Source organism: Spermophilus citellus (assembly GCF_964194105.1).
Source record: "Spermophilus citellus genome assembly, chromosome: 1".
Classification (NCBI taxonomy): Eukaryota; Metazoa; Chordata; class Mammalia; order Rodentia; family Sciuridae; genus Spermophilus; species Spermophilus citellus.
In genome coordinates, this window is record NC_138182.1 from 157,585,178 (window position 1) to 157,610,011 (window position 24,834).

General features: G+C 37.8%; 1 protein-coding gene across 2 annotated transcripts in view; it reads left to right on the plus strand.

Annotated features, from left to right (window-relative positions):
- Positions 1-631: 631 nt before the first annotated feature.
- The window catches only part of SIMC1 (SUMO interacting motifs containing 1), an 81,969-nt gene continuing 57,766 nt past the window's right edge, over positions 632-24,834 (plus strand). For both annotated transcript variants that reach the window (XR_014021854.1, XM_081293317.1), the window contains exon 1: positions 632-898. Coding sequence is in view for 1 of the 2 variants with exons in the window: in XM_081293317.1 (XP_081149443.1) it covers positions 770-898 (129 nt within the window). In the remaining variant the exon portion in view is untranslated. The remainder of the gene's footprint in view (positions 899-24,834) is intronic.

Consider the following 24,834-nt stretch of genomic DNA (forward strand, 5'->3'; position numbering starts at 1 on the left):
CTTCTAGGAATTTATCCTACAGGTATATTTGCACATGTACACAAATAAGTGGGGTTTGTCTCCACTACCTCAATCAGTCGGTGGCCCCTGTAGCCATCAATCCGTAAGAGACTAGGTTACCCACTTCAGTCACTCAGGATCTGTCTACCTCATTAATCAGTAAGAGTCTGGGTCACCCACTGTCAGTTGGGGGCCCCTCTACCCCGTCAGTTGGAAGCCAGCCTCTCCTTCAGTCAGTCAGGGCACACTCTACCCAGTGTCTAGTAAGTCAGAGATCAGGTCACTCACCTTCAAGGGACCCCTCTCCCTGTCAGTTAAGCCCTCTTCTCAGAAAGGGCAGTTCACACCTCCACCGGGCAGGGGCTGATCACATCTCTCTTCGCACTTTCAATGGGAAGCAGCTGGCTCAGCCCCGCAGCCTCAGCACCTCGCACATCCGCCCCCAACACCAGCCCAAGTCAGCTGCAACTCGTTTTCTTTTCTTTTTTTTTTTTTTTCTCCTAGAGAAGGGAGGAAGGCTGCTGCCGCCTAGCACAAAGATCATGGCCCTGACCCAGTCTCCCGCCGCCCGCCGATGGGCGGGGCTCCGAGAAGTGGGCGGGGCGTGTTAGCGAGGGCGGGACTAGGGACGGAAAGGGGCGGGGCAGGCGGGGGATATCCCGGGTTGCCGCCGCCACGGTCGCTTCAGCAGCGGGAATCGAAGTCGCCGCTGCCTCCGCCGCCTGGGTCGCCGACCGCTCGCGCTCTGGCTTGGCCGGGGCCCGTAGCAATGGAGGACTTTATCGTGATCTCGGACGACAGCGGCTCCGAGAGCTCCGGGGGAACCCGCTCGGGCCGGGCGCGGCGACTCCGCCGGGCCCTGTCCCGGACCTCTGGCGCGCTGCCCCGCCGGACAGTGGTGAGTGTGCTAACCGCTGTTCGCCGAGCCCTGTAGTGGCCCGAGCATCGCCGCAGCTCGGGCCTCGCATCGTCGGGACCCTGGGCCGGCCTGCTGCCCTCTGTGCCCCAGCCGCCCGCCGCTCGGCGCCTCACAGCTGCAGCCGCTTCCCGCCTTCCCCGCCTCGGGCCTCGAGGAGCGCGGCGGGGCCGGGCCGGGGTGGCCAGGCCTCCCGGCTCAGCGCTGAAAGCCGAGTGGGCTATGGCTAGAGAGCGACGGGCGGCCGAGCACATGGACTATGTCCTGGCGCTCCTGGTGCTGGGGTTGCCAGAGCCGGTGGCAGGCGGCGGTCTTAGGCCATCCTGGCCGCGGACGTCCACGGAAATTTGGCGGGGAGTAAATTTGGTGGAGGTCCTGGCCAGGCCCCGGCTGTGATCCAGACCTCGAGGCAGGGACGCGGGAGCGCGTAATTGTTTGGCTTGTGGTGGGCACAGATGTGTGCAGGGAGGTAACAGGAGCCCAGGCTGGGAGGGAGGGAAGTACGGGCCTGGGCCAGATGGTGGCCGCGCTCCAGGGCCTGGCCGCGGAGCAAGGGGCCGGATTTTGGAGTTGTGGAGGAGAGCGATCTATTTCGCTTAGCAAACACGTACCAAGTCCTGGGGGAATGGGGGAGGGGGTACATCCTGTACTATCTCTTTTAACCTCAGGCCCTTCATCTTTGTTCTTGCTGCTGTGGTGAATAAAATATCTATGGCCCCTGCCTTTCCAGAATCCTCCACAGATATTTATTGAACCCTTACTATGGCCAGATGTTATAGGGCTGAGCATACAATGGAGGATACAACGTTAGTGGTCTCTGTCATGGAAGGTGATATATTCAACAAGTGGTTATTGAGTACTTAAGGGATAGAAAGTGGACAGTTTTGTTTTTTTAAATCAGAAAAAACAATCTTTCCGGCATTCCAAAACCATACCTCTGGAATAAAAGAATCAGGCTGATTTTATGTGTATAGGTTTTACAGCTTAAGGAAAACACAGTACTTCATATTCTTGGAGACAAGTCTTATAGCTTCTGCTCCCTCATTTCCCTTCCCAGAAAGTCTACAGTCCCTGAAAGTGAAGCCCTTTCTTCTGTGTTCCAGGTACTGTGCTAAGTGCTAGGTGATCACTACAGAAAGAATGGCATGCAAACAGAGTGTTGAGGTTGCCATGGTTCAAGGAAGAAAGATTCTCAGTACGTCTTAGTAAAGAATTCAGTTGAGTTGGACAAACGGATGATTTTCAAAGGAGAAATGACTAAACTTCCATGAGTGAATGGATGTACCTAATGCTGTGACAGAGTGTGTGGGAGATAATAGAATTATAATAATTAATTGTTGGATGAAAGAGTGGTTCAGATAGATGTTTGGGGTTTTTTTTGTTGTTGTTGTTGCTTTTTATTTAGGTATTGGGGATTAAACTCAGGGGCACCTAGACACTGAGCTACACTCCCAGCCCTTTATTTATTTGTTTTTATTAGTTCTAATCAGTAGAAAACTCTTCGATTTATTGTACACAAATGGGGCAGAATTTTTCACTTCTCTAGTTGTACTTGAAGTAGATGCACACCATTCATGTAATCATACATGTACCTAGGGTAATGATGTCCATTTTATTCCACTATCTTTCTTACCCTCTTACCCACTCCCCACCTTTGCCCCATCTAAATTTCCTCCACTTATCCCATACCCTCTCCCCTCTTATGGATTAGCATTCACTTAATAAAGAAAACATTAGGCCCCTGTTTTTAGGGGGGGATTGGCTTATTTCTCTTTGCATGATATTCTCCAACTCCATCCATTTACCTGCAAATGCCATAATTTTATTCTCTTCTAATGCTGAGTAATATTCCTTTGTGTATATATGTACCACAGCTTCTGTATCCATTCATCTATTGAAGGGCATCTAAGTTGTTTCCACAGTTTAGCAATTGTGAATTGTGCTGCTATAAACATGGAAGTGGCTTTGTTAATGTAGTATGCTGTTTTTCAGTCTTTGGGGTATAGACCGAGGAGTGGGATAGCTGGGTCAAATGGTGGTTCCATTCCAGGTTTTCTAAGGAATTTCCATACTGCTTTTCAGAGTGGTTGCACCAATTTGCAGTCCCATCAGCAATGTATGAATGTGCCTTTTCCCCTAAATCCTCACCAACACTTACTGTTGCTTGTATTTTTGTTAACTGCCATTCTGACTGGGGTGAGATGAAATCTTAGGAGAGTTTTGATTTGCATTTCTCTAATGACTAGAGATGTTGAACATTTTTTCATATATTTGTTGATCTATTGTATATCTTCTTCTGAGAAGTGTCTGTTCAGCTCCTTAGCACACTTATTGATTGGGGTTTTTTTGGTTGTTTTTTTGATAAGTTTTTTGAGTTCTTTATATATCTTGGAGATTAATGCTCTATGTGACCTGTGTGTGGCAAAAATTTGCTCCCAAATTGTAGGCTTTCTGTTCAACTCATTGATTGTTGCTTTTGCTGAGAAGAAGCTTTTTTGTTTGAATCCATCCCACTTATTGACTATTGATTTTATTTCTTGTGCTTTAAGAGTCTTGTTACGGAAGTTGTGGCCTAATCCAAAATGATAAAGATTTTTCTTCTGTTAGGTGTAGGATCTCTGATCTAATTCCTGTGTCCTTGATTCACTTTGAGTTTTGTGCATGGTAAGAGATGGGGGTTTAGTTTCATTTTGCTGCATATGGATTTCCAGTTTTCCCAGCACCATTTGTTGAGGCTGTCTTTTGTCCAATGTATGTTTTTGGCACCTTTGTCTAGTATGAGATTACTGTATTTATGTGGGTTTGTCTCTGTGTCTTCCATTCTGTACCATCAGTCTACATGTCTGTTTTGGTGCCAATATCATGCCATTTTTATTACTGTTGCTTTGTAGTATAGTTTAAGGTCTGGTATTGTGATGCCTCCTGTTTCACTCTTCTTGCTAAGGATTGCTTTGACTATTTTGGGTTTTCTTATTTTTCCAAATGAATTTCATGGTTGCTTTTCTGTAAGGAATGACATTGGGATTTTAATTGTAAACACATTGAATATGTATAGCACTTTGGATAGTATGGCTACTCCAACAATATTGATTCTGCCTATCCAGGAGCATGGGAGATCTTTCCATCTTCTAAGGTCATCTTCAATTTCTTTCTTTAGTGTTATGTAGTTTTCATTACAGAGGTCTTTCACCTCTTTTGTTAAATTGATTCCCAAGTATTGTATTTTTTTTAATATTTATTTTTTAGTTATAGGTGGACACAATATATCTTATTTTTATGTGGTGCTGAGAATCGATCCCAGTGCCTCATGCATGCTGAGCAAGCGCGCTACCACTTGAGCCACATCCCCAGCCCCCCAAGTATTGTATTTTTTTTTAATGAGGCTATTGTAAATAGCAGCCATTTTTTATTTTTTATTTTGAGACAGGGTCTCACTAAGTTGCTGAGGCTGGTTTTAGAACTGTTTCAGCCTGCCAAATCGCAGGATTACAGGCTTGTGCCACTGTGCCTGACCACATAGGTGTTTGATGAGCAGGCTCAGGGAAGAGGATCCACTGGATTTAAAGTGCTGATAGGAGGCTGGCCTGGTAGTGCATGCCTGTAATACTAGTGACTCAGAAGACAGGCAGGACAATTGCAAGTTCCAGGCCTGCCTAGCAATTTAGCTAGACCCTTTCTCAAAATAAGAGAATAATTTAAAAATAGGACTGAGGATGTAGCTCAGTAGCAGAGCACCTACCTAGCACATGCAAAGCCATTGGTTTGATCCCCAGCACCTCAAAAATAAATAAATAAAGTGCTTATTGGAAGTGTAGATGGATATGGCCAGCTGTCAGGAGTTAACTCTAGAGAAAAGTCAGGACTAGAGAGATTTGGCATTTTCTGAATAGAAGAGAGTATTGAAGTCCTTATAATGACTGAGCTCATTGAGGAAAAGAGTAGATAGAGGTAAAAGGTGGGAGGAAAAAATACTGCAGAGTAACTCACAACTGCCTTTACTCCAAGTACCTCCCTTTTCTCAGTTCTCCTTTAATTTTGTCCTCTTTACCAGCTTCCTTTCCACTCAGGTTTTGTCCATTTTCATACATCCTGGTTCAGCTTCCTTCAATGAAAATGTATTCTTATCCTGGTCTGTGGTGATTTCTCAAACCCATATTTCTGGTAGACTGTTTTCCTCCCCTGTGACCACCTAGCCAAGCATATTGATCTTGAGCCTTTTGAGTTGAATAGAAGTAGACAAGTTCCAAAAAGCAATACCTAATTAAAATCTTGGTTCTGCAGATATTTATTCCAGCTTTCTAAAAGCTCCAGGCTTTGTCTGCTTTTATCTTTCTTGAAAATTAGGTAAGAGTGGTAGGATAACAATGTAAAGAATCATAGGCGTTGAGACTTTTTCAAAGTTATAAAGCCTAAAGCAAATTTTCCCGAAGGCTCCAAGGTTAAGAGACCTGTGTTGAAATCAAGATGCCCCACCAAGCGCCTACTTTGGCAAGTTCCATTATCTCTTAGCATTTCAAGCCTAAGAAAATTAATACCTACCTAGTGAGATTATTATGGGTTTTTAAAAACTATTAGTTGTTTTTTAATAGTGCATTATAATTATACAACATAGTGGGATTTGTTGTTTGTTATAGCTTTTTAATTAGGGAATGCCAGTAAAATTTTCAGCAAAATGGTAGTTTTTGCTATTCTTTGTGTTATTTCTAAGCCAAGTCTTTTTCAAGTGTTTCAGACAATGAAATAAAAGAAGCAAATTTTATAAATTTTCTTTTTGACTAAGGGGAAATAACTTGAATTCAGCAAATCAAAAAGCCATCAAGGGCTGGGGATGTGGCTCAAGCGGTAACACGCTTGCCTGGCATGCTCGAGGCCCTGGGTTCGATCCTCATCACCACATAAAAACAAAGATGTTGTGTCCACCGAAAACTAAAAAATAAATATTAAAAGATTCTCTCTCTCTCTCTCTCTCTCTCTCTCTCTCTCTCTCTCTCTCTCTCTCTTTCTCTCTCTCTCTCTCTAAAAAAAAAAAGCCATCAATTGTAATTAACATTCTGAGCTGGGGTAGGGTGGTGCACAGCTGTAATCCTAGCTGTTTAGGAGATTAATTCAGGAGGATTGCAAGTTCAAGGCTAGCCTGACAATTTAGGAAGACCTTATCTCAAAACATAAAATAAGGACACCTGGGTCAGTGGTAGAGCACCCCTGAGTTTAACACACCACCCACCCAAATACCCCCCCCAACACACACACACACACACACACACACACGGCATTTTTAAATTCTTGATTCTTAACATAAGCTTTAGTCTTCTTTGAGTTGATGAAATGTGTCAGTGCAGTGTTTTTGATAGTTTTTTTTTCTGTTTTTTAACAAAACCAGAACATTTTCAGATAACCTTTTAATTTGGGTTGAGCTATGAAGAACATTAAAATTGTCCTTAATCTCACCATCCTGAGATAATCAGTGTGATGTCTGTTTTACTACCTGCAAATGTATCGGTGCATCTATATATACCTGTGTGCTCCCTCCACAATATGTTTTGATGATTTTGCCAAAATGAAGTCTTGCTGTATATGTGGGGGTTTTTAGCCTGCCTTTTTTCTCATTGTATCTTGAAATTTCTTTCCATTCTAACAAATGCTTATCTTTATCAATATTTTAATGTATTTCTTTGCACAGATTATAGTTATATTTATGATCTCCTTTTAATGAAAATCATACCTTCATTTCTAAATTTTCTGTTATAAACAACCCAGTGTAAAATTTCCTCATAATATTTGTTCATTTTTTTTACTTAGCATGAGTTCCTTTTAGAGTGAGATTGTTGAGTCAGAGTATACCCTGTTTTCTGAGCTGTTGATATATATTGACCAATTTCATACAGAAATTGTGTACTGTTCTCACTAAGGGTATGATCAAACATGCCCTTTTCCCCACTACCTAGTCTTACCTCTGTATCATCAATTTATTCAATAACTATTTATTGAGCACTTACTGTATACCAGGCACTCTTTATAAATGTTGTTAATTCATTTGTGAGCAAACTCGGTCTCTGCCCTGATGGAGATTTCATTTTAGTTGGGGAAGATTGTAAAAGTAAATAAACACATAAATGTAATGGCAGATAATTTACAGAGTACAGAGTGTTAGGAAGAAAAAGTAGGTATTTTTGTTTTTTCTAATCTTTATTGACTGGATAGCCAGATTCTGTGAATTCTCATGGCTTTGGTTATTTTTTTTTTTTTTTTTTTTTTTTTTTTTAGTACCAGGAATTGAACCCAGAAGCACTTTACCACTAAGGTACATCCCTTTAGTTTTTATTTTGAGACAGGATCTCACTAAGTTATTTGGGGCCTTGCTAAAATGCAGAGGCTGGCTTTGAAGTTGCAATCCTTGTGCTTCAGCCTCATGAGTCTACAGGCCTACACCACTGCGGCTGGCTTAATTTTTTTATAGTCATTCATTCATTCAATAAATACTTACTAAGCACATGCAATGACCTCAGGAACCAGATATGAACAAGATGGCATGGGGGCTAGGTGTGTAGCTCAGTGATGGAGTACTTGTCTCCCAGTGTGAGGCACTGGGTTTAATCCTCAGCACCACATAAAAATAAATAAATAAAATAAAGGTATTGTGTCATCTACAACTGAAGAAAAAAAAAGATGGCATGGAACTACATTCTATTGGGGAGGGATAGGTAGAAAACTAACAAATGAATAAAATAATAGAAAGTAGGTGCAATAGGGAAAATAGATTGTGTTTTTAGGAAAGGTGTGATATTATCACACTTTTTTTTTTTTTTTTTTTTGGTTTTTATCCTTGTTTTCTGACTCACGGCGCCCTTAGCTCTTGTAATTTCCTAAGAAATATTGCTATTGAGTCAAACAGTATGCCCTAAGAAAATTGACTAGAGCAATTTTTGACTAGAGCAATTGCCTTTTGTACTTAGGTTTGTTTCAGGGCCATACCAGCTCGTCCTCTGTTATTTCTAACAATCCCTTTCAAATACACCTTCACTCCTTAAATTAATGAAGTGATTCCCCCCCCCCCAACTTTTGGTTGTTTTTCTTTAAAAGAAGTTTTAATTTTTAAAAAAATTTTTAGTTGTAGATAGATACAACGTCTGTGTGTGTGTGTCTCTCTCTCTCTCTCTCTCTCTCTCTCTCTCTCTCTCTCTCTCTCTCTCTCTCTCTCATGGTGCTGAGGATTGAACCCAGTGCCTCACGCATGCTAGGCAAGTGCTCTACCAGAGAGCTACAACCTGAGCCCTAAAGAAGTTTTAAATTTTTATGTATTTCATTACATCATTCTTTTCCTTTGTGATTTTTTTGTCATACTTATTGCTTTCATCACTCCTAAGATTATAAAAATATTTTTGAGCTGGGCTCGGTGGTACATGCCTGTAATCCTAGCAGCTTGGGAGGCTGAGGCAGGAGGATCAAAAGTTCAAAGCTAGCCTCAGTAATGGCAAAGCTGGCCTCAGCAATGGCAAGGTACTAAGTAACTGAGTGTCTCTAAATAAAATACAAAATAGGGCTGGGGTTGTGGTGTAGTGATCAGGTGCCCTGAGTTCAATCCCCGTCCCTGGTACAAAAAAAAAAAAAGATTAAAAAAAATTTTTACATTTAATAAAGTTTAACATTTTTTATATGTATGTGTGTATTTTTGTTTTGTGTTTAGATATTTAGACAGATTTGTCTTTGAGATATTTCTGTTACTTATTATTTTAGCATCTCATTCTGTTTTTAATTTTTTTTTTCATATATCTAATTGCTGCTTGGGATTACAGGTTGGTGCCATTGCCCCCAGTTCCATCGCATTCTTCTTCTTCTTCCTATTTATTTATTCATTATTTGTCCTAATTAAGTATAAGTGAGACTCAGGGTTGTACCTAGAGCTGGTATATGCTAGGCATATGCTCTGCCTCTGAGCTACATCCCTAGACCTCTTCCATCTCATTCTTACCATGTGGTTTTTTATTCATCTGAAATGATTTATATGGCATGAAGTGCGCCTACCATTTTCAATAAACTAAATTGTCTTATTTCTAAGACAACATTTAATCTAAGGCTTGCTTCCAGTATAATAACAGCTTTCCTGGAAAAAAGAAACACTACCACATGAAATATACACATTAATTATAAGATGCTTCCTGATTGCACATGGATGGAAAAAACATTCTGGATATTGGATTTTACAAAATATGGTATTATCAATTGTTTTGATAATTTCTTAAGTAATCATCTTTTCTTCACTTATTTTATAGCACATTTTTATACCAAATTAATTTATATGCTTATATGTCTGGTTTTTCTATTATCTTTTATTGATTTCTGTATTCTCAGTGTCTTAACTTTACTGTTTTATTTTTATGGTTTGATGAAACCTTTTGGTATTGAATAAAACAACTTCTCCTTACTCCTTACCCCCAACCCCAAATTTCTTGGCTATTTGTGCCCATTTATTCCTCTAAATTATTGTTTTGTTTTGTATTGCTGGGTCTCAAACCCAGGGCCTTACACATGCTAGGCAAGGATTGAGCTATATCCCCTGCCCTTCCAAATTAATTTTAGAATCACTTTGTCAAAGATTACCTTTGGTCAGGTGTCCTTAGGCCAAAAAATTCTTTGTTTCATGAGGTTGTCTTGTGCACTATAGGATATTTAGCAAGATCACTAGCCTCTACACAGTGTACATACTTGAAATTCTATATGCCTACCAAATTGTGACAATCAAAAATGTTTCCACATACTTCCAAATATCTCTCTGGATTGAGGGGAGTATAAAATTTCCTCCATTTTAGAACCACTTCATTAGTTTTATAAGGTAATAAGAGGAGAATTAATATCTTTATAATACTGTCTTCCTAATCAGAAGCATTGTATAGCTTTCATTCTATGAGGCTTCTTTCTTGGAAGTTAGTAAAACCATAAGGTTTTCCTTATTTGGGCCCTATGCCTTTCTTATCAAGGAGTAGTGTTTTAATTAGTGTTTAATTGGTATTTTAGTTCGAATGACTATTTACCATGTAGTATTGAGCATGTTAATTGGGGTGAGCATTATGTAATAAGAACAGCTGGCATTTATGCTAGGCACTGTTAAGTTCTTTACTTGAATTAACTCCTGCTAATCTTGACTGTAACTCCATGAGGATTATTGTTATCGCTGATAGATGAGGAAACTGAGAAAGGTTCAACCAGGTGCATACCAGTAAAGCAGGTTTACCACCATTAGTAACAATGAAAATCCTGGGGGCAAACTTGCAATCTTATACCAGATTTCCAAGAAAACATTGTTTGGGGACACTAGAAATATATGAAATGGTGGGGGGAGCAAGTTGTAAAATAATTATCTTTTTAAAATGTATCACTTTCGTAAGAATAGGTTCCCCAGGGTTTCTTAATCCCAAAATTATTTTTAGACCTCTTATCAGGTACTTTGAAAAAAATCTTTTTTTAAAAAAAATTACTTTCTTGGGGAATGGGTCTGTAGCTCAGTGGTAGAGCACTTGCCTAGCACGTGTGAGGCACTGGGTTCGAGCCTCAGCCCCACAGAGAAATAAATAAATAAAGGCTTTAAAAAAAAAAAACCACTTTCTTTATTTTGACCCTTTCCTCTGAATATTGTAAGATCACTGTTGTACACAGTTCTATTCCCAAGAGCTAACTTAGTGCCTTGAACATAGTAGGTGCTCAATAACTGTTAAGAGAGAAACATTTCTTATTGTTGATTTTTATGGAATCCTTTCCTTATGATAAATAAGTTATATTACAGTTTTGTCAGAGTACCTTGTATGGGAGAACCAAGGGATAAATATGACATCTGTCCCAGGCTGACTTTTTATAGAGATTTTTATAACTAAAAATAGAACTGTGTCATAGAAAACAAAATTTATCTGATGTTTTGAATTTAAAACATCAGATGAAATTCATTCGGATCTTAAATCAAGATCAGCTCCCTTGTATACCTGCAAGTCAAGTCACCCATCCCCTTATTCATCCTGAGTTGTCTTTGGGAAGTTGGTCTGGCTATCCACTAAAGAAGGTAGGTGCCCTCCCTCTTTGGAGAGGAATTTAGTTTTATATTTTTGTGTTAACAATATGTAAAGTATCTTTCTTCTGGTGGGCCTTTTAATATAAGGTATAATTCCATAACACCATAAAAATTACCCATAAAATTCCCTAAATTGCGTATCACCATTAGTTATTGTAGAACACTTCTTTCACTCCAAAAGGACACCCTGTGGATTCTCTGTTGTTGTTTAAGGTATACATCGTATCATTTGGGAAAATCAATTTCCCCATTTTGAATTATAGACATCCTTTTAAAATCACAATAGAGGGCTGGGGATGTGGCTCAAGCGGTAACACGTGCAGTATGCGTGCGGCCCAGGTTTGATCCTCAGCACCACATACAAACAAAGATGTTGTGTCTGCCGAAAACTAAAAACTAAAATTTAAAAATTCTTTCTCTCTCTCTCTTTAAAAAAAAAAAAGAAAAAGAAAAATCACAATAGAGGTAAGAAATTCAGGATGTAAATATCTGCCCTTGTCTAGAAAACTAGAGTTTTATCACTGTCAAGATGACTACAGTTTTTGTGTATTGGTTCAGAAATTTTCTTTGTATGTGTGCACAGACATACATAAATGGCTAATTCTTTCCCAATAAGATCTAATAACTTTCAAAATCATTTAATATATTTTAGACATTTAAATAAATATTGCTACCTCATTCAGACCCCTAGTCCATTTTGCTCACATCATTATTCTCAGTGTACATACCATTTGGCTTCTGGCACATTTTAAGTATTCATTCAAAAAATATTTTTTCAGTTGCATTTTATTGTAACATGAAAATAATTTAATCAGTCGCTTATTTTAATTTTTTAAATTTCAGACTAATATCAAACTCTCTTGCATGGTCATAAGAAATTGCTTGTAGGACAAGTTTTCTTTTTTTTTTTTTTTTAAAGAGAGAGTGAGAGAGGAGAGAGAGAGAGAGAGAGAGAGAATTTTTTAATATATATTTTTTTTTAGTTCTCGGCGGACACAACATCTTTGTTGGTATGTGGTGCTGAGGATTGAACCCGGGCCGCACGCATGCCAGGCGAGCGCGCTACCGCTTGAGCCACATCCCCAGCCCCGGACAAGTTTTCTTACAGTGGACTATGTGTTTATGATTTTAGTATAATCACTGTCTGGACATTGTCATTCTTTGTGGGATCCTAGTATCCAAACCTTGAAACTATATTTACAATACTTCAGAGATATAATCTACATCCACATAAAAAAGTGCAAATGGCAGATGCCCATTTTCCCAGGTTCTTAGATATGGGACCTAGGTTATTTCAGTCATAGGCTTTGAATTGGAAGCTGTTGACAGAAAGAAACAGGGCCCAAGTAAGCTACATTTTAGTGAGGATGGCAATAATAATGGCAACTATTAGCACCGGTAGTAAATGTGCTGGAAATATAGGGTATGACATTGGTGCTACTGGCCGTGGAAACTGGGATATTTGTGCCCAATGACAGTAACAGTGGAGTCTTTGATAATACAACGTAGTTTTGGGCTCCAGTGTTAGTCAACTTCATAGATACCAAACAAGGTTCTCAGGTGGTCCTCTAGACTCTAGGAGCTACCAGTAGAGTAGTAGTAGTAGTGTAGTAGTAGTAGTAGCACCAGGGATTGAATCCAGGCACTTAACCACTGGGTCATATTCCCCGTCCTTTTTTTATTTTGAGACAGGGTCTAGTAAGTTGCTCAGAGCCTTGCAAAGTTGCTGAGGCTGCCTTCAAACCTGCAATCCTCCTGACTCAGCCTCCTAAGCCGTTGGGATTACAGGCATGCACCACCAAGCTTGGCCCTATTATCCTTTAATGAGTTTCTTCTGGGCTTAAGTTAAAGTTTGGTCATCTTTTTGTTTCTGCTTCCTGATTGATACATAATCACCAAGTTATACTTAAAAAAAGTAATAACATAATTTCTTAACTGATAGTATACTTATTTTCTTATACTTTGGACAATTGGATATATCACATTCTTAAATTTGTTCCATTCTGATAGACAATATTTTTCAATGTCTGGAATTTTGCTGAAAGGAAAAATTCTTTTCAAATGACTAGGTCATCTGTGTTACATTTCTGTTGTTATAACAAATATGTAAGATAAATCAACTTTAAAAAAGGAAAGGTTTAATTTGACTCATTGTTTCAGAGGTTTTAACAGTCAGTCCATGGTCACTTGGCTCAGTTGCCTTTGGTCCTGTGGACAGGGAGTAAGTACATCATGGTGGGAGCTTGTGGTAGAGAAAAGATGGAAAAGTAGGTAGGAGCCAGGGATCCCAGTATCCTTATTCAAGGGCACACCCAGTAACCTAACTTCCTCCTGTAAGGCTCCATCTCTTAAAGATTCCATCATCTTCCAGTAGTGCCAACAGCTGGGGACCAACCCATTAACACATGGGCCTTAAGATTTCAGACCAGGGCTGGAGATGTGGCTCAAGCGGTAGCGTGCTCACCTGGTATGCGCGCGGCCCGGGTTTGATCCTCAGCACCACATACAAACAAAGATGTTGTGTCCGCCGAATACTAAAAAATAAATATTAAAATTCTCTCTCTCTCCCTCTCTATCACTTATCTCTTAAAAAAAAAGATTTCAGACCAAAATTATAGCATCATCTGACACTACTCCTTTGTGAGAAACTGTTTCCAGATAAATTGGGGCCTATTTATAGATTTTATTTTCTACTGAATTAATACATTAATATTTTAAAAATCTTTTATAATACATTAATATTTTAAAAATTATTTTTTTAGAAGTAGTTGGACACAAAACCTTTATTTTATTTATTTTTATGTGGTGCTGAAGGTTGAACCCAGGGCCTTGCGCATGCTAGATGAAGTGCTCTACTGCTAAGCCACAATCCCAGCACTCCCCTCCCCCCTTTTTTTTTTTTTGGTCCTGTATGTTTACTTTAAAATTCTTTTTTAAAATTATTTATTTATTTATTTATTTTTTAAGTTGTAGTTGGATAGAATACCTTTATTTTACTTATTTATTTTTATGTGGTGCTGAGGCTCGAACCCAGGGCCTCCCCCGTGCTAGGCGCCTGCTGAGCCACACCCCCAGCCCCAGTATTTTAAAATTCTTTCTGTGCATTTTAATTGCAACAATGTTGCACTTTATCTAATAATTGTGATACCACCGGTTATCAATGACAAGTTCTGCTTCCTCACATGTTGAAGTTTGAACCTTAACCTTTGGTAACTACTCCCCTGATCAGTCAATAGCTCTCAACATCAAAAAGATTACAACTAAGTAAAAAAGGTTCAAGTGATCATTAATATTTTCTGACATTAAAGTAGTTTTAAAGGTACTAAGGTATTGTGTTGGATTTTTTAAGACTATGCTATTACCAGTTTAATAAAGTACAGTATAGTATAAACATAACATTTATTTGTACTGAGAAACCAACAAATTTGCGTTGCAATATTCACTTTATTGTGGGAATCCGAAACAACCTGCACTATCTCTGAGGCATACCTGCAACAATAAGAAGTATTATATAATAATAAACAACTATATTGCTAGCTTGTGTATTTATCAACTCTTATGTATTATACAAGTACTGTGCATAATTATGTGCAGTGCAGTGGCTTTGTTTACACCAAAATCACCACAAACACAAATATTATGTTGTGTTAAAATGTTTGGACAACCATGATGTCACTAGGTGATAGGAATTTTAATTGTGGACCTGGGACTCCCATCATATATGCAGTACATTGTTGACCAGAACATCATGCAGCCCTTGACTATTCTTTTTGTGTGTGTGTGTGGTGTGTGGTGTGTGGATTGAACCCAGTACTTTGTGCATGCAAGGCAAGCACTCTACCAGCTGAGCTATATTCCCAGCCCTCTATGTATTCTTATGCATCATATCTCAGATTCCACTGGGGTGGATACCAAAATACTTACTTAAGTTTCTTATATAAAATGGTATTTACATATAACTTGGGCACACCCTCCCATGTATTTTAAATCATCCCTAGATTGCTTAAAATATCTAGTACATTGTAAATGCTATGTAAATAGTTGTTATCCTGTATTGATTAGGGAATAATGACAAAAAAGTATACATGTTCTTTACATAGTTTTAGGTTTTTCCCCCCAATATTTTCAGTTTGCAAGGATGTAGAACTCATGGATACAGAGAGAGAATTTATATATGACTATTTTTGTTGTTGCCTATAAAATTTTTTTCTTATGGGGTGTAGGAGGACACAATATGTTTATTTATTTTTATGTGGTATTGAGGATCAAACCCAGCGCTCTGTGCGTGCCAGGCTAGCGCACTACCGCTTGAGCCACATCCCCAGCCCCATCTTTGGCTTCTTTAGGTAAACATATGTTTTTTTAATGTGGTAAATAACATTAATTGATTTTTTTCTAATGATCAGAATTCCTAGGATATACTCACTTTGGTTATTCTGAATTTAGTTTAGTAGTATTTTGTTTAGACACATCTGTGTTCATGAGGGATATTTCAGTTTTTTTCTTTTTTGTGCTTTTAGTTTGGGATCAAGTCAATGCTAATTCTTAAATTGGAGGTATTCTCTATTTTTTTAATACTTTTCAATAATTTGTATAAAATTAGAATCACCTTTTCCTCAAAGTTCTACAAACTGTCCTTTTAAAGTCACCTGAGTTTGGCATTTCCTATAGGAAGAAATTTTTAACTACTGGTATTTCTTTATTCATTAAATGACAGTTTTGAACCCACCCACACTCTGGTTCTAGGGATTGAACTCAGGGGCTCTGTACTACTGAACTACATTCTTAGCCCTTTTAGTTTTTATAATTTGAGACAAGATCTCACTCAGTTGCCCAGGCTGACCTGAAACATGTGATCCTCGTACCTCAGCCTCCTTGGAATTACAGGCCATGGTGCCCAGCAACAATTCTGACTTTGTTTCTTCTTGAGTAAAATTTAAAATATCTTTTCGTTGTGGAAAAATTTCAAATATAAGAAAAAGCAGAGAGAACATTAAAATGACCTCCCTCTACCAATCACCCAGTTTCTTGAGTCAGTTTTGCTAAATTTTATTTTTCTAGGAGTTTAACCATTTCATCTAAGTTTTCTAACAGTTTTGGTATAAAATTATTCATAATATTTTATTATCATTTGTATATTAAACACATTTGTAGTTTTCTCTTTTTCATCCTAATATTGGTTGTTTGTGCCTTTTGTTTTTGTTTCCTTAATTTTCTTATATTTGTCAATTTTAATAATCTTTTAGAAGATATTGGCATTGTTGCTTCTCCTGTACACTCTGATTATTTCCTCCCTTGTGTTTTCTTTGGGCATATTTTGTTCTTTTTCTGTTGTCTAAAGGTCAGTGCTTAGCACATTAATTTTCTTCCCTTCTTTTCTGTCTAAGGCTTTCTTATAGTGCTGCTTTTTTTTTTTTTTTTTTTTTGCATCTCATATGTTTTGATACCTAGGATTTTGAACTTCTTTTTCATTTCTAAAATTTTTCTACTTTATATCATGACTTCTTTAGCCCTTTAATTTTTGGTAGCCTTTCTTAGTTTGTGCTATATTTTTGTATTGATTTAACATTGACTCAAGTATAGTACTTTTCACTTGTGGTAGTTGGTTAATTTTTGTATATGTTTGCTGTAATTTTAACTAGTCTATAAAGTTTCTTTAAGTGAAGCTTGTTTAGTATGTTCAAGTCTTCTGTATATTTCCTCTTTAATCTGCATAACCAGTCATCCAAGAAAGGTATGTAAAAATTTCTGACAATGACTGTAGGTATTCCCCTATCACCTTTTGTTTTGTGGAGGGTTATGTAACTAGGCATGCCGTTTTCGAATTATTATATCTTGAGAAATTAACATTTTATTATGCAATGGCCCCTTTATCTCTAGTAGTGCTATTTTTTGAGGTTTATTTTGTCTTATATTAATATAGCTACACTGACTTTCTTTTAATTTTTTTGTTATATCTTATCCCATGTTTTTATATTTGAAAATTGATTCTTAGTGGGGGAGGGAGAGATGGGGAAAGGTTGATTGATGAGTACTACGCAGTTAGAAGAAAGAAGTTCCAGTGTGCTATTGCATGGTAGGATGACTATAGATAACAATTATATATTATAACAATTATATATATTTCAAAAAGTTATAGAAGAAAGGATTTTGAATATTTTCACCATAAAGAAATGATAAAAGAGATAAATATATTTATCTTGATTTAAATATTAGATGATATATACACAAATGGAAACATCATGGTACTCCAATTATTATGTTTTATATATTAGTTATTATTTTTTTAATTTAACACATTCTCTACATGTGTTAGCCAACTTTCTGTTATTAGGACAAAATATCTGGGATAAGCAACTTGAAAGGAAGAAAGATTTATTTTGGCTCACAGATGTAGAGCTTTTTGTCATGGTTTGCTTGGCACCATCACCTTGGACCTGTGGCACCACAGTACATGGCAGTGGAGGCTGTTTGCTTCAATGCATCTGAGAAGCAAAGAGAGAGAGAGAGAGGAGGGGTTTGGTCCTCCACTCTCTCTTCGAGGGTCCCGGGGACCTAACTTCCTTACATTAGGCCCCACCTCCTTAAAGTTCCACCTCTGGCTGGAGCCAAGCCTACATTTAAGTTCCAAACTGTAAACACACACACACACACACACACACACACACACACACACACTATTGACCCCTAGAAAAAAATCAACTCTAGCTTTTATTATATTGGTCAATCTTTTATCAGATTAATTTTTTATCAGGTTCTAATAAGCCCATCTGATCATAAATGGAACTCAATTTTTAAGTGTTAAAGTTGATTTGCTAATATTTTATAAAGAAGTTTTGCATTTGTATTCAATAATAAGATTGCTCAGTAACTAGGATGACCTTATTAACATATCCCATATTGGGACAGTTTTAAAAATGAAAGTAACTGCTCTCGTTTTCACTAAGGTGATAAAACAAATTAGAATCACCCATGGCAAACAAGGATGGATACTCATCCAATTAATAATTTTCTTTGATCACATTTTGTAAATTTATAATAGCTTTGTGAAAAGAAATAGGAAGCTTATGTGCATTTTTATATTCTTGAATAGGATAAATAACTTCATATTCTGTTTCTTTAAGATTTAATAAACTAGAAATAATTTATAGACTAGAAATTAAATTTAAAAAGCAACAGACAATAGCAGCATCCAGCAAGTGGTGGCTCAAAGAGAGGTAAGGACCTCTCACTGACAAGTTGAAAGATATTTTCCTACCAAGTTTATGAGAAAACCCCATTGTCCAACAAATTTCATAAACTGAGCAGAAAATAAGCTCAGAAATGGTTTAGGAGAAAGCCTAGAACTCCCCACTTGACAATTTAAAGGGGAAATAGAAACCCCCTTTTTTAAAGTATTTTTAGTTGTTGATGGACCTTTAATTTAATTTATTTATATGCAGTCTTGAGAATCAAACCCAGTGCCTCACACATGCTAGGAAAGCACTCTACCACTGAGCCCCAGCCCCAGCAACAGCTTTAAAAGGCTCTTTGGACTTCCCAGTAGAGTAGGAATCCCCAGTTAACTTGTTTTTCATATTTCTTCCTCCCTCCCTCCCTCCCTCCCTCCCTCTATCCTCATTCATTCTTTTTTATTTGTTTTTGGTACATTTGCTTTTTGAATAACCAAGAATAAGCAACCACTACTACTTACTGGGTTGGTGAGTACCCATGCTGTGAGTCAGTTTGGTTGTAGAAGTGACACTGCAACACAGACTGGGGAGAAACTCAGGGTAGCCACAGTAGCTGCTTGTTGTCAGTCTGCAGGTTGCTTTCGTTAGAAATTGGTGATCTGATCTCTGGGATAAGGAGCATGACTCACAGTGAGTGGAACTGGGACTGATCTGGGTCAAATGAAAAATGATAACCCATGTATCACCTCCTCCAAGCCTAAAAGGCACTGGAGAATAGGACTGATGCATCCCATGCACCTCCCTCCAGCACATGGATGGAGATTCTTAAAGCAAGGGATGTGATGCATCCCAGATCAGTCCACAGGCAGAACAAGTGAGATGGCTAACCAGTACCCCTGCCAAACTTACACTCCCACCTGCCAACACAGTAACAAATCTGTTCTGAGGGGGACAACTGCTTTGAAGCAGACAGCCTCTCCAATGTGAGCCAGGCAAGGAGGGATAGAGCTCAACATATATAGGTTCCCTTATCAAGTTAGACAGAGGGCAGAGCTAAGAACAAACAGCATGATATCTATATCTCATGAACTCTTCTTCATAGATAGGGAAGATTCTCAAATTGAAATCCCAGAGAGTCTTCTATTGCAAAAACCTTGGCAAGAACAAACTAACTCTTTGTAAGACAGATATTGTATTAACTGCTTGATATTAACTGATAGTGGCTCTCTACATTTTCTGTTTTGTCAGAGTTCTATCTAATTTTATATATTTCATCAATGAATCAGTTCCTCTCTCAATACCTCTTTTGAAGCCTCCTGCCTCAGCCTCCCAAATTGCTGAGATTTTAGACATATATCTCTGCACCCAGCTATTAATAACTTCTATAATGCTCATTTTATAACATGTCATTTTGCTCTTAACACTGTTACTGGCAGAGTGACAGTGGTGCTCTTTGTTGAAATTAATATTTTTTAATATTTATTTTTTAGTTGTAGTTTTATGTATTTTATGTCAAACCCAGGGCCTCACACATGCTAGGTGAGTGCTCCACCTCTGAGCCACAACCCCAGTGCAAAATTAATACTTTGATTATGCTGATTAGATGTGTTGAAGTTAAGATGTACCCCCAGCCTTGGGCTCATTATACAAGAGATTACTACTGAGTAAAGGACCCCCACCAAAAAGAAGAAGAGTAATTGATAGCAGCAGCTGCACAAAAATAGTACCTCAAAAACTACAAAGAAACAAGCCAACAAGATGCCTTCAAAAATTTGTCCAGGGGCTAGGGTTGTGGCTCAGTGGTAGAGTGTGCTCTCCTGACAAGGGTGACGCACTGCGTTTGATCCTCAGCACCATATAAAAATAAATAAATAAATAAAAATAAAGGCATTGTGTCCACCTACAACTAAAAAAAAGTACTTAAAAAAGTTTTATAACACCAATTGCTGAACCCACAGATTTTGATGTGGATGAAATACCAAAGAATTCAAAAAGTTGACAACTAAAATGATCATTGAAGCAAAACTCATTAAATCAAATCAAAACTCCAGTTAAAAATCTTACCAATAGATTAAATCTCATACAAGACAGAATTTAAGACTTTGGAGACGAGGAATATGATCTTCCACACTTATCAGCAATAAAATAAGAAAACATGATCAGAATATATAAGAGCCTGGTGTGGTTGCACACACTTATAATTCCAGTGGTTTGGCAGGCTGAGGCAGGAGGGTCATGACTTCAAAGCCAGCTTTAGCAACTTAATGAGACTCTTTCAAAAAAGGGTCTGGGATGTGGCTTAGTGGTTAAGTGCCCCTGGGTTCACTTCCCAGTACCAAAAAAAAAAAAAAAAAGAATATACAAGAATTCTGGAACAATATTAGGAGACCAAATTTAAGAGTCATTGGTATTGAAGAAGGATTTTTGATATACGCTGATTGCATGGGTAATCTTTTCAGAAAAAGAGTAAAAAGAATGAGATGGATATCTAAATATGGGAGGCATTCAGAATCCCAAATAGATAAAATCAAAAAAGAACCTCTGTGTCACACATTATAATTAAAATGCATAACATACAGAAAACAAATAGAATTTTAAAAACCTTTTTTTTTCTTTTTTTTTTCTTGTTCTTTTTTTTTTTTTTTATTGGTTGTTCACAATGTTACAAAGCACTTGACATATCATACTTCATACATTAGACTGAAGTGGGTTATGAACTCCCAATTTTACCCCAAATGCAGATTGAAGAGTCACATCGGTTACACATCCACACTTTTACATAATGCCCTACTGGTAATTGTTGTACTCTGCTCCCTTTCCTATCCCCCACTATCCCCCCTCCCCTCCCCTCCCTTTTACTCTCTCTACCCCATCTACTGTAATCCATCTCCCTCCTTATTTATTTTCCCATTCCCCACCCAGCCTCTTATATGTAATTTTGTATACCAATGAGGGTCTCCCTTCATTTCCATGCAATTTTCCTCATCTCTCCCTTTCCCTCCCATCTCATGTCACTGATTAATGTTACTCTTTTCTTCCTACTCTTCCTCCCTGCTCTGTTCATATTTGCTCTCATTATATCAAAGAAGACATTTGGCACTTGTTTTTTAGGGATTGGCTAGCTTCACTAAGCATAATCTGCTCTAGTGCTGTCCATTTCCCTACAAATTCTATGATTTTGTCATTTTTTATTGCTGCATAGTACTCCATTGTGTATAGATGCCACATTTTTTTTTTATCCATTCATCTACTGAGGGGCATCTGGGTTGGTTCCACAGTCTAGCAATTGTGAATTGTGCTGCTATGAACATCAATGTGGCAGTATCCCTGTAGCATGCTCTTTTAAGGTCTTCAGGGAATAGTCCAAGAAGGGCAATAGCAGGGTCAAATGGTGGTTCCATTCCCATCTTTCCCAGGAATCTCCAAACTGCTTTCCAAATTGGCCGCACCAATTTGCAGTCCCACCAGCAATGTACAAGTGTACCCTTTTCTCCACAACCTCTCCAGCACTTGTTGTTGTTTGACTTCATAGTGGCTGCCAATCTTACTGGAGTGAAATGGTATCTTAGGGTGGTTTTGATTTGCATTTCTCTGACTGCTAGAGATGGTGAGCATTTTTTCATGTACTTATTGATTGATTGTATATCCTCCTCTGAGAGGTGTCTGTTCAGGTCCTTGGCCCATTTGTTGATTGGGTTATTTGTTATCTTATTGTCTAATTTTTTGAGTTCTTTGTATACTCTGGATATTAGGGCTCTATCTGAAGTGTGAGGAGTAAAGATTTGTTCCCAGGATGTAGGCTTCCTGTTTACCTCTCTTATTGTTTCTCTTGCTGAGAAAAAACTTTTAAGTTTAATTAAGTCCCATTTGTTGATTCTTGTTGTTAACTCTTGTGCTATGGGTGTCCTATTAAGGAATTTGGAGCCCGACCCCACAATCTGTAGATCGGATCCAACTTTTTCTTCTATCAGACGCAGAGTCTCTGGTTTGATATCAAGTTCCCTGATCCATTTTGAGTTAACTTTTGTGCATGGCGAGAGAAAGGGATTCAGTTTCATTTTGTTGCATATGGATTTCCAGTTTTCCCAACACCATTTGTTGAAGATGCTATCCTTCCTCCATTGCATGCTTTTAGCCCCTTTATCAAATATAAGATAGTTGTAACTTTGTGGATTAGTCTCTGTGTCCTCTATTCTATACCATTGGTCCACCCGCCTGTTTTGGTACCAGTACCATGCTGCTTTTGTCACTATTGCTCTGTAATATAGTTTGAAATCTGGTATCGCTATACCGCCTGATTCACACTTCCTGTTTAGAATTGCTTTTGCTATTCTGGGTCTTTTATTTTTCCATATGAATTTCATGATTGCTTTGTCAATTTCTACAAGATATGCCGTTGGGATTTTGATTGGCATTGCATTAAACCTATAGAGAACTTTTGGTAATATCGCCATTTTGATGATGTTAGTTCTGCCTATCCATGAACAGGGTATGTTTTTCCATCTTCTAAGATCTTCATCAACTTCTCTCTTTAGGGTTCTGTAGTTTTCATTATATAAATCTTTCACCTCTTTTCTTAGGTTGATTCCCAAGTATTTTATTTTTTTTGAGGATATCGTGAATGGAGTGTTTTTCCTCATTTCCGTTTCAGAAGTTTTGTCGCTGATATACAGAAATGCCTTTGATTTATGCGTGTTGATTTTATATCCTGCCACTTTGCTGAATTCATTTATTAGTTCTAGTAGTTTCTTTGTAGACCCTTTTGGGTCTTCTAGGTATAGAATCATGTCATCTGCAAATAGTGATAATTTAAGTTCTTCTTTTCCTATTTTTATGCCTTTAATTTCTTTCGTCTGTCTAATTGCTCTGGCCAGTGTTTCGAGAACTATATTGAATAGAAGTGGAGATAGAGGGCATCCCTGTCTTGTTCCGGATTTTAGAGGGAATGCCTTCAACTTTTGTCCATTCAGAATGATGCTAGCCTGCGGCTTAGCATAGATAGCTTTTACAATGTCAAGGTAAGTTCCTGTTATCCCTAATTTTTCTAATGTTTTGAACATAAAGGGATGCTGTACTTTGTCAAATGCTTTCTCTGCATCTATCGAGATGATCATATGGTTCTTATCTTTAAGTCTATTGATGTGGTGAATAACATTTATTGATTTCCGTATGTTGAACCATCCTTGCATCCCAGGGATGAATCCTACTTGGTCATGGTGCACAATTTTTTTGATGTGTTTTTGTATTCGATTCGCCAGAATTTTATTGAGGATTTTTGCATCTAGGTTCATTAGAGATATTGATCTGTAGTTTTCTTTCTTTGAGGTGTCTTTGTCTGGTTTCGGAATCAGGGTGATGTTGGCCTCATAGAATGAATTTGGAAGAGCTCCCTCTTTTTCTATTTCCTGAAATAACTTGAAAAGTATTGGTTTTAATTCTTCTTTAAAGGTTTTGTAAAACTCCGCTGTATACCCATCCGGTCCTGGGCTTTTCTTGGTTGGTAGTCTTTTGATGGCTTCTTCAATTTCATCCATTGATATTGGTCTGTTCAAATTGTGTGTATCCTCCTGACTCAGTCTGGGCAAATCATATGACTTAAGAAATTTATCGATGTCTTCACTATCTTCTATTTTGTTGGAATATAGGTTTTCAAAATAATTTCTTATTGTCTTCTGTATTTCTGTAGCATCTGTTGTGATATTGCCTTTTTCATCCCGTATGTTAGTAATTTGAGTTCTCTCTCTTCTTCTCTTCGTTAGCATGGCTAAAGGTCTGTCGATCTTATTTATTTTTTCAAAAAACCAACTTTTAGTTTTGTTAATTTTTTCAATAGTTTCTTTTGTTTCAATTTCATTGATTTCCGCTCTAATTTTAATTATTTCTAGCCTTCTGCTACATTTGCTGTTGTTTTGCTCTTCCTTTTCTAGGGCTTTGAGATGAAGTGTGAGCTCATTTATTTGTTGGTTTTTTCTTTTTTTGAGGAATGACCACCAGGCGATGAATTTTCCTCTTAAAACTGCTTTCATTGTGTCCCATAGATTCCGATATGTTGTGTCTGTATTTTCATTTATCTCTAAGAATTTTTTAATTTCCTCCTTTATGTCTTCTGTAACCCATTGATCATTCAGTAACATATTGTTCATTTTCCATGTGATGTAGGATTTTTCCTTCCTTCTTTTATCATTGATTTCCAATTTCATTCCATTATGATCAGATAAAATGCATGGTATTATCTCCACCCCTTTATATTTACTGAGGGTTGCCCTATGGCATAATATATGGTCTATTTTTGAGAAGGATCCATGTGCTGCTGAGAAAAAAGTATATCCATTTGATGATGGTTGATATATTCTATATATGTCAGTTAAGTCTAGGTTGTTGATTGTGATATTGAGTTCTATAGTTTCTTTATTCAATTTTTGTTTGGAGGATCTGTCCAATGGTGAGAGAGGTGTGTTGAAGTCACCCATAATTATTGTGTTGTGGTCTATTTGATTCTTGAACTTGAGGAGAATTTGTTTTATGAATGTCGCAGCACCATTGTTTGGTGCATAAATATTGATAATTGTTATGTCTTGTTGGTGAATGGTTCCTTTTAACAGTATATAATGCCCTTGTTTATCCCTTTTGATTAACTTAGTCTTGAAGTTGATTTTATTCGATATGAGGATGGCCACTCCTGCTTGCTT